Source organism: Castor canadensis, chromosome 7 (assembly GCF_047511655.1).
Source record: "Castor canadensis chromosome 7, mCasCan1.hap1v2, whole genome shotgun sequence".
NCBI classification, from domain to species: domain Eukaryota; kingdom Metazoa; phylum Chordata; class Mammalia; order Rodentia; family Castoridae; genus Castor; species Castor canadensis.
The window spans coordinates 127,199,949-127,215,151 of NC_133392.1; the positions used below are offsets into that span (position 1 = coordinate 127,199,949).

The 15,203-nt window shown below is 53.3% G+C and overlaps 3 protein-coding genes across 5 annotated transcripts in view; all 3 read left to right on the plus strand.

The window, feature by feature from the left end:
• The window catches only part of Mknk1 (MAPK interacting serine/threonine kinase 1), a 45,773-nt gene extending 44,111 nt beyond the window's left edge, over nt 1-1,662 (plus strand). Inside the window, exon 13 of one of the 2 annotated variants that reach the window (XM_074080232.1) lies at nt 1,462-1,662. In XM_074080232.1, the coding sequence (XP_073936333.1) occupies nt 1,462-1,528 (67 nt within the window). In that variant the 3' untranslated portion in view covers nt 1,529-1,662. The remainder of the gene's footprint in view (nt 1-1,461) is intronic. The other variant, XM_074080233.1, reaches the window with a different exon arrangement.
• A 507-nt stretch (nt 1,663-2,169) lies between these two features.
• On the plus strand, nt 2,170-7,201 carry Kncn (kinocilin). The gene is made up of 4 exons (XM_020154836.2): nt 2,170-2,320; nt 3,329-3,397; nt 4,040-4,114; nt 4,935-7,201. The coding sequence occupies exons 1-4, from the start codon at nt 2,170-2,172 to the stop codon at nt 5,012-5,014; spliced, it is 375 nt and encodes a 124-aa protein (XP_020010425.1). The 3' UTR covers nt 5,015-7,201.
• A 1,462-nt stretch (nt 7,202-8,663) lies between these two features.
• Tmem275 (transmembrane protein 275) lies at nt 8,664-14,612 on the plus strand. 2 transcript variants are annotated; one of them, XM_074080236.1, is made up of 3 exons: nt 8,664-8,923; nt 10,888-10,998; nt 12,873-14,612. In XM_074080236.1, exon 3 carries the CDS (start codon nt 12,989-12,991, stop codon nt 13,514-13,516), a length of 528 nt encoding a protein of 175 aa, XP_073936337.1. In that variant the 5' UTR covers nt 8,664-8,923; nt 10,888-10,998; nt 12,873-12,988; the 3' UTR covers nt 13,517-14,612. The 2 variants fall into 2 exon arrangements, with proteins under 2 accessions (XP_073936337.1, XP_073936338.1); XM_074080237.1 differs by lacking the exon at nt 8,664-8,923 and adding an exon at nt 9,509-10,384.
• The last annotated feature ends 591 nt before the right edge of the window (nt 14,613-15,203 follow it).

Consider the following 15,203-nt stretch of genomic DNA (forward strand, 5'->3'; position numbering starts at 1 on the left):
TTCCATGGATGCTTACTCTGGGAACTCCTCGTAAAAATAGTCAGTGGAGGATGGGTTACATATGATAGAAATACAGACTAAAATTGATGCCTGATTAGAGGAAAAAATCAGACCTCACCCTGGCAGGAGACATAGAGGATGATTGTGAGTCTGCTGTGGCTGTGGGATGCTTGGCTCTAGCAGCTTCCTCTTTATGGGAGCCTGAGCCCATTCATGCTGTATGGTCACCCTCCCCTCTGCCTTCCTGACAGTGCCTTTCCACAGCTCAAGCTCCCCTCAGGTAACCCTGAGGTCTTCTAGGACCCGCCCCACACCAAGGGAAGATCGTTAGTAGAGATAAAGGCTCCCTCACGTCCACAGCTTTCCTCTTTGCCGACTTGAGGTGGTCATGTAGTTCCTAGCCCTCTTCAGGAACTCTGTCCTATGTCCAGAAATCTTGCCCAGATTCCTCTGGCCATGGCATTCTGTGGTGCTCACTCTTTGAGCCTACCCTCAAGGGTCCACCATCTATAGAAGAGGCAGAGAGAACAAGAATGGAGAGTGGACCCTTCAGGTAGGGCCAAGGTAGGGCCACCAGTGCAGGCATGGTCAGGAAGGCTGCATAGAGGCAGTGCTAGCCACCAAAGACCTGCTGGACAAGAAAGGGTTTTCCAGACAGCAGGGTCCAGGCAGGCACTCAGAGCTTCAAGACAGGGTAGAAGATGGGAGGGAAAGAGAGGGAGCAGCTATTGAGGTAGGACACATTGAGCCTGGCTGAAATTGCAGATGTAGTGGCAAGAGAGAAGGCAGCCAAAAAGAGGCCTGTGGGGCTGTGACAGGATTCTGAGCAGGGTGATGGGACCCTGGGAACTGTGCCCCAATGAGAGCTGGGGCAGGCAATATTCTGGGACTGAGGAATTCCAGATCCATAAACGATCAGAGAATGCAGTTAATGATGAAAGCTGGAACTAGGGTCTGGGGACAGGAGACAGTGCTCAAAGCTGGACTAGTTTGGGTTACCACTGACCAGCCTCAGGTTGGTTGATCCTACAAGTAGGTCAGCCAGGTTGGGTGGAGGTGCTCAGTGCAGAAGACCTGGAGGAGGCCATGTCTCAGCCTCCTGCTCCCTACCTCCTGATGCCTGTTCCTCTTCCCAACCCTACCCCTTACCTACCACCACCACCACTGCTCCCTGTCAGCATCCCAGGGTAGCTGGAAGGGTTCATCCCATTGTCAACTAAAAGGGTTACCAAGCCTAAAGAAAATGGGGTCCCCTACGATTAAACCTCAAGCTAAGACTGCTTGGTCCTGCCTGGGAGTCAGAGGTTGACAGGACGGTGGAGGGGGGCAGTGCAGGGTAGAGAGTGGACTTGGGTAAAGAGTGGACTTGGAGGGTTACCTCTCCCTCTCCTCTTCTTGACCCTCTCACAGTTCCTGTCTCTTGAGCCTTATTCGGGTCTCCTTCCATGTCTTTGTCTCTAGGTCTCCAAGCAGAGGCCCCAGGTATACCTCCAGGCCAAAGGGTAGAGGAGAGCAGAGTGAACCTTGAATATGTGACCAGGGACTCCCCTCATATCTCTGGCTTCTGAACCCCATGTGAAGATACCAGCTCATTCTTCCTGCTCAGGAACCAACAGTGGAACCTGGGCTGGCTGCCTTTGGGCCTTTGGGACTCAGGCAGTGTCTCACATTGCAACCTCATGAATAACTCAGCACCTCCCTGCCACCTGCACCTCTAAAGAACCCAGGTCACCTGGACCCACGCCCCACTCCCACCTCTCCTTGCTTTAAACTTTAATAAACCAGGCTCTTTGGCAGTTGAGCAGACTCCAGGGAGCTGGGGAAGGATGTCCTGGGCAGGGGAGCTGGGGCCAAGCTCTCCCAGGGCCCGAGTAAAGGCTGGCAGGCCCAGGTCTCTAGCAGCCAAAACAGAAATGAGCCCAGGCAGGAGTCCCAAGAGTGGCCTCCAGTTCCAGAGGCCTTTAGGGGAGGAAAAGTAAGCTGGGGTGCCCAGGTCAAGGTAGGGCTGGGGACCCTAGTAGTATTGTGGGATAAGATTGCTGATAAATCTACAAGTTGCCAGCCCAGACTCTTACTGCACAGAAACTTCCACCCTTAAAGTGGAACTCCAAGGAGACATCCAAGAAGAACCCCAGGAGCAGCTGGAGGAGGTACCCCGGGTAGGCCTGCATGGATATCTCCATCAGTAGCAGAGACTTCCACTGTCTGCAGCTGGCCTGTGTGGCCCTTGGCCTGGTGGCCGGCAGCATCATCATCGGCGTCTCCGTGTCCAAGGCTGCAGCTGCAGTAGGCGGTATCTTTCTTGGTGCTGCCGGGCTGGGTGAGCAGGCTGGGCTGGGGTAGGGGAAAGAGGTTTCAGTGGGGAGCAGAGACGTGGTCAGGTGAATGAGAAATGGTGGGAAAGGTTGAGTCAGTAGAAATGAGTTGGGGAATGGAAGGTAGAGGTGCAAGCAAGGCAACCCTCTGGGTACAGAGAGGAAAGGAGGGTTGAAGTGAGGCTCCTATCAGTGGTTGGTAGAGGGCTGCTTGTCACACTCCTTTCTAGCTGCCTTCCCCCACCCACATGCCCCAGCTCCATAGCCCCAGAGGGCTCTTATATTTGGGATGGATCGATGGGGACCAGTAAAACAGGTAGCTCAGAAGAAGGATATCCTTTTCTTTCCTAGTTTCTCTCTTTACATCCATCTGTCCAGCCAAGCCAACTGACAACTCCACAGTGATGCTGAGTGCTGTCTCTCACCCCACTCCACCACCCCAGGCTAAAAGCAGAACCTAGAGCCCCAGTCTGGGGGTTCTAGGTATGGGCACCTGCAAACTGTAGCACAGATACTTGGTTTTGTGAGGAAGTGGGGGTGAGCAGGGTGGGATCTGCTCTGCTGTTACCCCCTCTCCAGGTTCAGGTGGGGAGGAGCATACAGAGGAGCCCCCAGTCCAGCCCTGAGGTCCCTAGGGAAAGGCAGGGAAGATTTGGTGGTGTTGGTGTCAGCTGGGCCCAATTCCAGCCAAAAAGGGGAGATAACCAACCTGCAATTTATCTGGGCAAGATGGAGCTAAGAGCCTGTGGCCTTCACAGTCTATAGTCCCTTCCTTCAGATAGGCACCATCCCCCAACCAGATATGGCTGGGTATTAGGGAGCTGTCCCATGCACACATTCACTGGTTCCCATTTACATATCACAGTCCCAATCCTGCACATTTGTGCCCTCCCATGCACACCCATATCACCCATATAAACCAGCCCCCAGGTTTATAGCCCATCCACAGCCTCCTGCACTTCACACTAGTCAGGCCCCTCCCCATCATAGAACCCCTCTGTGTCTCTTCTCAGGGCTCCTCATCTTCGCCTACCCCTTCCTGAAGACTCGGCTCAACCTGGACCACCTCCTGCCTGCAATAGGTGAATCCTCTCCCAGGCCCCCAGCAGACTCTATCCCAAGGACTGTGACAGACCCTTTTTGTGTAAGCCCATGACCAGCTGTGCAGCTGAGCAAGCCCACGTGTAAGACTGCTCTTGGCTGTATGCTGGAGTTGCTGTGTGTGTGTTGTACAGGCGTTGCCATGGCTACAGCATAGCCGAATTCAGCCTGCTACCTGAACCCAAGTAGTCCATCTCCCTTGATAGACTTTCCGTCACCCCAAAGCTCCCAAGATCTCCAGATAATCTCCTCTCATCCCTGAGCCCCATAAAGACCCTCTATCTACCCTAGGATCCCAAGACCGCTGAATATGCTCCCTCCTCATATCAGCATCCCACTTACAGACTTCCAACTCCCTCAGTCCTACAGGGCTTTACATGTCCCTAGTCCTCCCCAGGACTCCTGCCCCTTAAAAAACTTGCCATCTCCTTCAAGGACTCATTTCTTCTGCCTCTTCCCAAATCAGCCTAGGTCACATACGAGGCCCTAAGGAAGTCAGTGGTGCAAAGGCAGCAACAAGGATGGAGATTAGAGAGCAGGAAGGACTTTTCCATCCCAAGCTGGGTGGAATCAATTTGGGAATAGCTCAGTAACCAGGGGTCTGGGGTGGTCTCATCCTGCAGGAAGCCTGAGAGTCCACCCCAACCCAGGGGCAGACCATACAGTGGGAAGATCCAACACCAATGGCAATAAGGAAGGTGAGTTCCTGAAATCCTGTAGTCCATCTTTCATCTCCCTCTGGCTGGGCAGCCCTGTGGGGCTTGGGAAGGGTGGTTTTCTCAACCCAGGGAAGCAGCATGATTTGGGTAATTCGTCCATGTGTTCAAAGTCTTCTTGTGCAGAACTGAGTTTATCTCCTGTTTATCCTCAGGGCTGTCCTATCCTTCCCAGGATGGACACTGGGATGGAGAGGGGGTCCCCACTTTCCCTTCCCCTGCCCTAGCTCCCATGCCCTAGTTTATTTTCCCTCTCTGCTCTCCATGGTAGAATCCAACTCTCAGAGCTGATACCTGACACTGGACATCTTCTCTCCTCCACACACTGGAAAAACCCAGGACAGGAGTGTCTCCATGGTGGCACAGGGGCCCCAGCCCAAAGTCTCTGCCACCAGGGGGAGGATACCTAGTACTTACTCAACAGAAAGTCCCATTCCAGACACTATCCCAAGCACTTCACCTATATTAATTTGCTTAATTCTCACAACAACCATACGAGGGAGGTGCTATATAACAAGCTTCTTTTTACATATGGGGCAACCAATGCACAGGAAGACTGACATGCTTAAGCTAGGAAACAGTGGAGCCAGCACTAGAGCCAGGCAGCTGCCCCACAACCACCACCACACACCATGCTGTTGTCTTCTTGATGGGCTGTCTGTCGGCCTCCTAGGAATCCCCCTCTCCCCAACTATCCAAGCTCTGTCATGGGGTTCCCCTGGCACTCCTACCCCAAGTCCATTTGACCTACAGCTCCATGGCAATCTATACTCAGGCAGCCCCATCCTGGTCTTTCCCCCAGGGGCCCGCAGCAGCCTGTCCACTGTGAGTAGGACCCTGGAAAAGCTGAAACTTGGAGGACGGAGTGCTGAGGAGAGCTGAAGCACTGCCCCTTGTCTTGCCCTCCCCTCCTGCTCATCACCCCTATCTCACAGAACTTCCTGGTCCAAGCCAGAAGACCCAAACCAGAGATGAGCCAGGCCCTCCCTGGAGATGTCAGATCTGCGTTTGCCTCTGACGGAGGCTCTTCAGAGTGGTATCCCCTGAAGTCGCTGCTGGCCCCTCAGGGCTCCCATATTTCAGTCTCCACCTGGCTTTTCTTTCTGGACTGCATCTCAGCCTTGTTCCCTTTCTGATCTACTGACTGCTTTCTCTGGAATTTGAGGTCCAGGGGATGACTAGTACTAGTCCCTTGCTTATCCTGACTACAGTGGCCACAGATACACACACACACACACACACACACACACACACACACACACACACACACAGCCTGGCCCTGGGTCTCCAGAGGTCATCAGGTAGAGGGCAGGGATGAGACCAGATTGCTTTCAGAACATCAAATTTCTGGGTTATTTCTCAGGGACAGGCCCTGAGACATATTCTTGAGGGTCCCTGGAGGAGAGGACTTAGAGGGACAGACACAGACAAAATGTTCACCACTATTACAGGAGCTCAGGTGAACCACTGGTCCAGCCTAGGGGTCAGAAGAGGTAACCTCCCCAGCTGAGCCTTGCCCTGAGACTGTTGGTGTTTAACTGCACCACTCAGGGCTCCAGATAAGCCTGCCAGCCATCTCTTCTCTCCCAATCCTCTCTCTATCCTCATTTAAACAAGCCTGGCCTTGTATTCTGGAGGCCTGCCTGCTCCCTCTGCCTATAGAAATTTCTCTCCTTTAAAAGCCAAGCTCAGCTGGTGGAGTGGCTCAAGTGGTAGAGCATCTGTCCAGAAAGTGAGAAGCCCGGAGTTCAAACACCAGTACCATCAAAAGAAAGAAAGTAAAGGCCAAACTCGGAGCATCTCCTAACCACATGTCTTCATCCTCTTCCAGCAGCCTGTGTCCCCCTCTCTCTTGATACCTCCAGGCAGGCTTAAAGTCTTTTTCACACAAGCATTAGTAAGCTTACTTAAAAACCTATGTTGAATGCTTCCCCTTTTCTAGTCTATAGCACCAGGCAGGGCACACAGTAGGTGCTTAATAAATACTAATGGCTTGAATTTAATAGGAAAACAATTACATAGGCTTTCCCAGGGAGCCATATCAGGGGCTCCATCTACAATGGGTTTTGAGGTGAGGAGAGGCCAAGATGTACATGTCTGGGCAGAAGACAGTTCTCCTCCCTCCACACCTGCACCTTTAGGCAGAGCAGCATTGTTAGGCATCTGCTCCATGTCATGCTTTGGGGAGAAGACAAGCTGAGGACAGTCTCATTCTTCCAGGATCCATACATATGGCTCCTCCTCCTAGAAGCTTCCCTACGTACACAGCACTACCACAACCCCAGAGCACCCCTCTAGGACAGCCTATCACTCTGAATGGCTTTGGCCTGTACCTCCCCCTTGAGAGTAGGAGCAGAAGGTCAGGCACACAGGAGGTAACCAGTGGATGCTGGAAAACCAAACCAAAGTGGGAAAGCCCATTTTGTTGTACAGATGAGAAAACTGAGGCCTCAAGTGCTCCAGGGAAGGTGGTAGAGCCAGGCTTTGCATCCAGGTCTCTCTGCACAAGCTCTGTCCTCTGCACAAGCATAGGACTTAACTCCCTCACCTCAGTGGGACAACCTCCATGATGGGGCTGAATTTCACAAATGCTGGCCAGTTGTGGAGAATGGTTCCTCCAGCCCAAGGAAAGTTGACTTCTGTCCTTGGATTTCCTTCATCTCCACTTCCCTTCTGCCTCTGCAGAAGCCCCTGCCTTCTCCTTTCCTTCCTCCATTTCCTCAACATCATCATCAGCTCCGGCTCCTCCTTGATAAATTAGGAAACCCTCCCTCCTATCCATCTTCAATCCTCCTCCCCTCCACCCCTCCCCCGTGCCCCAAAGATATGCCCAAGGTTGGAGGGTTGTGATGGGGAATGTGGAGCCTGAGTTGTGGAAAGGAGAGACCCTCCCCCATTAGCCCCTCCAAGGCATGATCTCCCCAAGGCAGAGCTATGGTATCCCCAATGCCTGGCAGAATCAGGCACAGAGAGATGCTGCGGATCGGGATGGAATAAAGATAAGAACTGTCTATGTCCATTGTAGAAGATCTGGTGAGAGTTCAAAGAGTTCTCGAGGCTGGGTGGGTGTTCTTGAGACCTGGGCCCTTGGTTCCCCTGTTTTCTCTGCTGTGGGCTCTCTGTGACCTCCTTCTGGCTCAGGTGGATGGCCAGATGCAATCTCCCCAGGTGTATGTGCTTCTCTCCTTCTACCTTTCCAAGCCCTGGAAGTGGTCCCTGTGAAGCAATGTCTTTTCTCCCCTGCCATGCTCTGAGAAGAAAGGGGGGGGGGCACGTTGGCAGTGTGGTATAGTAGGTAGTGTTTGGAGGGAGTGGCTCCTCACCTTTGAGCAGCAATAGAGTCCTCAGAAGTTTCGGCATGGAGGTGGGGGTGGACAACAGTATTTTCAGTAAGGAAATCCTTAATTTCCAATAGCCCTGATCTCTGCACTGACAGAGTGGTTCAAGTGATAATTCCTGCCTAGCAGACATAACGCCATGAGTTCAAGTCCCAGGACCACCCCTTCCGAATTAAAAAAAAAAAAAATAGCCCCGATCTGATATTTGGGCTGTGGCTGGGCCAGCACTATGCTGAGAATACAGCAGAGAACCAAAGGTACAGTGCTTGGTCCAGGCAGACCCTTGAAGTCACACCCCTGCTGGGCCAACCTGGAGGAGGACTGCTCCTGCTGGGTGGTGGAAATGAGACTCATATCTGATTCTGGCCTTCCACGGACAGGGGCAAAAAGCTGGGTACCTTGAACCTGGGTTTCCTCGTCTGCAAATGGTGGATGGCTGCAGCCCACCCTCACTTCCACCTCAGGAGGAAGGTTGCCTGGGGCACAGACAAGGACACATCAGGTGGGGCTTGTGAAAGATGCATGGATAAAAGAAGGTATAAGAGGGCAGAGATGCCCTCCCAGCAGAACTCTTCCAGGGCCTGCAGCTTCCCACCCAGGCCTCCTGAAGTGCAGCCTGAAGCCCAGCACATCCATCGGATCCCTCAACTCCATGCTCTAACAAATCCCATTCTGAGATAGTCACCACTATAGGGGTCCATGGCCACTCCCCTTTCTAGGTTGATTGGGGAAGGGGTGCAGAAAACAAGCCCCACCCCTGGAAAGCTCTCCCTGCCTCTCAAAGGGCCAGGCCCGTCCAGGGCTGACAAGGGAATCCATTAGAGGCTGAGGCAGGGCGGTCCTGAAGGGAGCTGCAGTGTATCCACTGTACCCGGCGAAAGTGTCACCGAGAACATATGGGCGGCCCGGAGTTATTTGCTAGGATGCTTGCAAACCGGGAACCGAGAGGAGTCAAAGGGAGAAGGACGCGTCGCACGCGGAGCAGGAGGCTGGAGGTACTGGGTGGGAACGCCGCTCGCCCGGGGGTGGCAGGAGCCGAGGTCGGCCGCCCACGCAGTGAGAGGGATTGGGGGCAGCGGAAGGCGACCAGGCTCCGCTCTCCACGGCCCCGCGCCGGCCCCTCCCGCCGCCGCCGCCGCCGCCGCCGCCGCGGGAGCTGCTCCGAGGGAGCCGAACCGACCCCGGCTGCGTGTCTCGGTCCGCGCGGGGGCAGGAAGCCCAGGTTCCCCCCCCCCGCCGCCCACTCTCCGGGTGCGGGTTTCTAGCATGGGCTGATCGGGCTCTCCCGGCGTCTCTACCAGGGGCCACCCCGCCGCGCGTCCGGCGAGGCGCCCAGCCAGCCCCTCGAAGCCGGTCGGGGCGGACGGGGCTGACTCCCGGCACTCCCTGGGTCTCCTTGCGCTTGGCGGTCAGTCGGGTACGATGACAATGGAGAGTCCACGCACTGGCTCAGGCAAGTGAAGGCTACAGGAGTTGGGGGAAGCTGGAGGGAGGGCGAAGACTGAGGAGGGGCCGCTATAGAGAATGGAGTGTCTCACTCCGTCCAGCCCTGAACTCCGGAAGAGGAAGGGGGAGCGGCACCCAGACAAGGGGACAAGCATCTATGGCCTTAAGAAAAACTGATGAGAAAGACAAAGACGGACGTAGGAGAAGTGGGGATATACCACGGGTTGGCTGCCTCTGGCCTCCTTTGCTCTATCCTGGTCCCTCCTGCTGTCAACTCAGTAGGATGTACCTAGAACCTCCCTCCACCTTCCACCCTCCACTCTCTACAACACACCCCACCACACACATCCCCACCCCAAGCCCAAAGTGAGGAGAAAGAAGAGTGAAATGGGTACCCAACCCAGCAACTTCAAATCCAAGAGACAAATGAAGCCAGAAAACAGAAGACTGACCTCAGTGGCCTCTCTGACCAATGCCTCACTTCATTCATTTAAGCACTATTCACTGGGCATCCCACTGGAGATATTACAGCAAGCAAGCATGTAGACCTGAACACGGGAGACCTGGTGCTGGGAGGGGGTCAGGAGTTTGGGAGCCCTGATTTAAGGAGTTAGGAAGAGGGGAAAAGGGGGACAGGGAAGGGGAGGAAGGAAGGAAGGAAGGAAGGAAGGAAGGACGGACAGACAGACTGCACTGGAAGGCAGGGTTGGGGCAGCCAGTTGAAGATACAGCAGACTACGGGTGCTGGTGTGGTGGGAGAGCACCAGTAGCTGCTCTCCCACCACACCATCAGAGCAGAATCAAGAGAGCCACCTGGAGGAATCTGGGCGGGACAGCTGCATTAAGGACCCAAGAGGGTTTGAACAGTGGGGAGGGAAGGGGGGCCAACAAGGGCAGCAGTGAGACCATAGAAGAAGGAATGAACTGCAGGGCCTTGGGATGAGTTGGAAGTATGTGAAGGAAGCCTGCAGGAGAAGGAGTAGCCAAGCTGAAGCCTGAGTATTCTAGCTGAGGCTGTGGGCTCCGTAGGAGAAGGTGATGCTGAAGAAATCGTATCACAGAGGTAGAGTGTTCCCAGGAGGCAGGGCTCAGCAGGCTGAAGGAGGGGGAGAGGGGAAGAGGAAGGAGGGGAAGAGACTAGAACAGTATTTATTGAACTCAGAAAACAAGAAGTCAGCTGATGGCCTTGGTGAGCATAGAGGCAGGAGTGTGGTAGGATAGAAACCAGACTGGGGTGAATGGTGCTTTCAAGAAAGGGAGAGTGTTAGCAGGAGAACCTGTAGGACTGAAGGGGGACAGGAGGAGGTATGGTCTGGTAAAGGGAGGGGGGAGAGGGGGACCTGGAGGAGCCCACTGAAGCCATAGCTGGGGGTGTACAGAGGGCTGGTGCTGCACAGTGTAGTTTCTTCTCTCTTCCCAGGCTTAGCAGTTTGAGCAAAGACTTGGGAAGGCAAGAAGCTGGACTGAGGTAAGGTTGGTGCTCTGCCAGGTAACTTTAGGTGAAAGACAAAGGGACATGTTAAGATGCAAGAGGGGAACTGAAGTCAGTCTCAGGTGGATGCAGAAAGCAGCAGAGGCAAGAGAACCATGGAGGAAAGGTAAGGTTCTGGAGATGGCATGTGATCAGCTAACAGTTACAGCAAGAGGTGATGTGCAGTCCTGAAACCACACACAGCTTTAGAAGAGCGCACAGGTTAGAGGTGCACAGCCGAGGTCTTAATCCTGACTCTACCATGTATTACCGCCACATCTGTGACCTTGAGCAAGTCACATAACCTCTCTCAGCCTCTGTTTCCCTGTTTATTAAATAGGGGTGGCAATCATTTCTAGCTCTTAGGGTTATCATGGGCTTAGCTGAGTATATATGAGTATCATGAGTGCTTGCCAGCTATAGACATGGAGACCTGCTATAAATATGAGGGCACCATCGGAATGACTGAAACAGAACTCTTACCCCATCATCTCTCCTAGGGGCCACTGCTCTCAGGAACCTGCCCTTCACCCTCACCTCCCACATAGGAAATCTCCAGAGTGCAGACTACTGGGCAGCAGCTCATCTCCACCAGAGAAGCAACAGGGAGTGTATGTACCTATCTCTTTGTCAGCCTATCTGCAGCACCCTTCAAACCTTGTTTCTAGATAGGGGAATCTGTGTTCGCAGGGGGTGCTCTCCTTATGCCTCTGGTGAGGAAGGGCCTGTGGATTGGCTGGAGTAGGTGGTGGTGACTCTCTGGGCTCTGGGGAGGCAGAATTCAGTTGACCGAAGCTGAGAGCTTGCAGGGTAGTGAATAATCCCAGCCAGCAATGAGTAATAGTGATGTAAGAGGCTCCCTGAGGATGGGGGTGGAGTGAGGCCCCAGTGGGGAGGGCTGACCCAGACTTCAGGACCTGGGGGAAGGGGTGGAGCAGAAAAGGGCTCCTACTGAACAAATGAGGGACAGAGTCTCACGTGGAGGACAGGGTGTCAGGCTCCAGTGGCTGATGTCTTTACCACCCACAGGTTCTTGAGCCCTTTGAGCAGGAACCTGGGGCAAGAGGCTTGGAAGCTGCCCCTGGTCAAGCAGCTGCTCTTGTGCAACACAAATATCCCAGAACTGTGGACTGAGGAACAGAGCAGGCTGACCTGAAGGGTCTTCCGAAACCCCTCCCTAAGAGCTCTTGCCTCCTCCTAGGGAGAGCCACCTCCAGTATTGTTAATGATTACCCAGGTAGTTATAGTCAACACTGTGTTCTGAACTCAGGACCTTGTACTTGCTAGGCAGACACTCTACCACTTGAGCCATACCCCCACCCTTTTTCTGCTTTTTTTATTTTTGAGATAGGGTTTTGCTTTATGCCCAGGCCAGCCTGGACCACGATCCTCCTATTTCTACTTTCCACATAGTTGACAGATACACACCACCACCCCCAGGTTGAGATGGAATCTCACTAACTTTATGCTTGGTCTGGCCTGGAACTGTGATTCCTCCCAACCTCTGTGTCCTAAGTAGCTGGAATCACTCATTGGCCCAAGTAGCACTTGAAAGCTCAGTCCCTGGGCTTTCAGTTGAACCAAGTGTGTTGATCCCAGGAAGGAGCAAACAGTTTACTTTTCCTTGCAACAGAGAAAGCATACCCTGTCCTACTCTGTTGTTGACATTTGAGCAGTGTAAGTGCTAATTATAGGAGCTTATCTACAGGGTCTGAACAAGAGCTTGTGCCTTCAATCATTCAACAAACATTTAGCAAATCTAGCACTGTGCTATCTTAAGAGCTCAGGCTTTGGAGCACGAAAACACAATTTCGAATCTTTACACCATCACCACTGAGTGGTCTTGGGTGAGTTTACTTAATCTGCCTTTCCCTCAATGTCCACATCTATCAAATGGGGATATAATAGTAATAATCTTATGTTACAAAAATTAAAAGTGCTCTGTATAGGACAACTGTTAGTTACCAGTCTGAAAGTGCAAATTTCAGATTCCCACCTAAACTTCTGTTTTTGACTAAGATAGACTAGCTTGTATCAGACCAACTCACTGTGGAGAATAACTAAAAAATGTTGGATTGAACATTTAAGAAATCTGTTTAAAGGCATAGAAGAGTTATGAAGATAATAAGGACTTCCAAGGTGGTGAAAAGAAAAGAAATAATATTTTATTTCAATCTTTCCCTTCAAGTATTTTCCAGCTTGTAGGGGGCAGTGGGATGGGGAGTCAAAATTGGAATTGAGGATTTACAAAGAAAAGAGGCCCTGTTGAACACCTCCAGCTTTTATTTTTATTTTTTGTGGTGCTGGGGATTGAACTTAGGGCCTTGCACATGCTAGGCAGGTGGGTGGGTTGATTCCCAGAGGCAAAGTGGGGATGGGGGGGCAACCCAACATGACCCCTACACTACTAGGCACTGAATGTACCCACTGAACTGAGCCAGGGTTGGAGGCTAAGCTGATCTGCCCTCTTGCTGTGTGCCTGCAGGACCATCGTGAGCTCACCCCTGACTTGTGGGCATTTCGGGCCAGCGGCAGGAAGGAGCTTGAGGCATACCTGGCTTGCCAGGAGAGAGCTTGAGGCGTGCCCAGTGTGCACAGGTAATGTCCCCTACAAAGAAGAAGAGCAAGGGAACCCTGGCGCAGGCGACCACAGGCCGCGCCCAGGGCCGGCTGCCTGGCCTGCCTTCGCCCGCGTTGTGCTGTGCCTGCGGTCTGTGTGCGCTGCTTGCGGGCGTGAACGTGACGCTGGTGGGAGCCTTTGCCTCCTTCCTGCCCCGGCACAACCCGCCGCTGGTAGTGGGACCTGCGCTGCTCGTGCTGGCGCTCGGCTTCTTTGTGGCCTGCTGCGTGTGTAGCCACAGGGGCCCTGCATCCGGCGCGCGCTCCTTGATAGCGCGTGACTCCGGCCAGGGCGCCAGGCGCGCGGGGCAGGTGGCACTGGAGATAGAGAGCAGCGAACGCACAGCTCAGGACACCACTGCAGTGCAACTCAGCCCAGCTGCATCCTCTGACCGCTCCAGCCCGGTTCCCGGCCTCTTCGCCCTGGACGCGCCAGCGCCAGCAGCTGTCTATGTGCCGCGCACGCAAAGAGTCCAGCTCAACCTGCCCCAGGAGCGGGCCACCTCGTAGGGGGCCAGAGCCCTGGCCTGACTCACCTCTCTGGGTTCTCTGTCCAGTGTCATTTAAGAAAAACCTAAAAAGAAAGAGAAAAAAAGTTATAGCCGGGCGCTGGTGGCTCACACTTGTACTTCTAGCTACTTGGGAAGCTGAGAAATCCAAAAGGTCGAGGTGCAAGGCCAGCCGAGGCAAATAGTTCGCCAGACCCCATATCCAAAATAATCAGAGCAAAACAGACTGGAGGTGTGGCTCAAGCGATAGAGCACCTGCTTTGCCAGTATGAAGCCTGAAGTTCAAGCCCCAGTTCCACCAAAAGAAAAAAAAATCTTTTTAAATTTGTATTAACATATATTCACTGTACAGAGGGGATTCATTGCAACAATTCCGTATAGTATTAATTGTACATTGGTTAGATCTCCTCCACTATCTCCCCCAAAAGAAAAAATATAAGGTCCAGTGATGGGCACAGATAACCTCATCTGTCTCATCTCTAGAACTTTTGGAGGGCAGAATATGGTGATGGTGTTGGCCCTTACACCCAAAGTTGGGAGCAGAGCCTTGGCCTCTTAGGTGGGATCTCTGGGCTCTACTTTACCTCACCTAACCCCATCCTGATGAACGAGATACTGGAGGTTGGAAACACACACACACACACACACACACACACACCCTGCATTTGGATACTATGGAGGAAGAAACATCCACTCTGAGAGGGGCTAACTCCCATAGTGGCCCTTGGGGGCAGGAGGGGGAGGAGAGAAGGAAAGGTCAGCCTCTATGTTACTTGCTAGCACTATGAAAGTCTTCGAGTCCCCCTTCTGCCCCTCCCCACCCTCCTTGTCTTTACACAGTCATGACCTTTAGGATTAATTTGGAGGCAAAATGGTTCCTCCCTACAAGATGGTTCCTAGGGCAGAACTGGGTGAGCACATCCCTACTCTTTCTGCCTGAATAGGGGCAGAGGAGTGAGGCTAGAGCCTCAGTGGTGAGGGGCTTCTCCAACCCTGGAAGTTCCAAGGTTGATCTTCACTGCCAGCAATGCTGGCAGTGGTGACTGTGCCACACCATTCATTCCTTCTGTGCCTCGTCCTTCAATAAAGCACCTTTGTAGTCAGTTCTCTGTTGTGTGCAGCCTGGAGAGATGGGCTGGCTGTGGGGTTCTAGGGGCCTGTCAGCCTTTGTCCGTGCACTTCAGCATCCTAACACCACCCTTCTTGGAGACCCAGAAGGGATCCCCAGGGGAGAGGAGTGTGTGACTGTGAGCAAAAAGATTGACTCTGAGACCATGTGCCTGGGAATGTCTGTGGAAACAGGTGTGTCAGATGGGGAACTGGATGAAAGTAGGAGTGCAACTGTGGGTGTAATTGCCTGGCTCCTGTAAGAGATGAGGAGTGGCAGTGTTTGGGTAACTGTCGACATCACACATGCATGTGGGAGTGTGAGGGGGTGGTAGTTGAGGGCATGGCCACTCAGCAGGGATGGTAAGGGAAGAAGGGCTCTGGGGGCTGTGCAAAGCACAGCCCTTTCTCCTTGGCTGTCTGGACTTGCAGAGTTTGAGTCCAGCCTGTGGTCTGTCCAGGTGGGGTGAGGGCTTCTGATAGAGGAATAGGGATTACTTTGCAAAAAGACCAGGGGGAGGGGGACGGGAGGAAGATTCTGTGACTCTGAACCAGCCCCTCTCTCCCTGCAGGGACCCAGG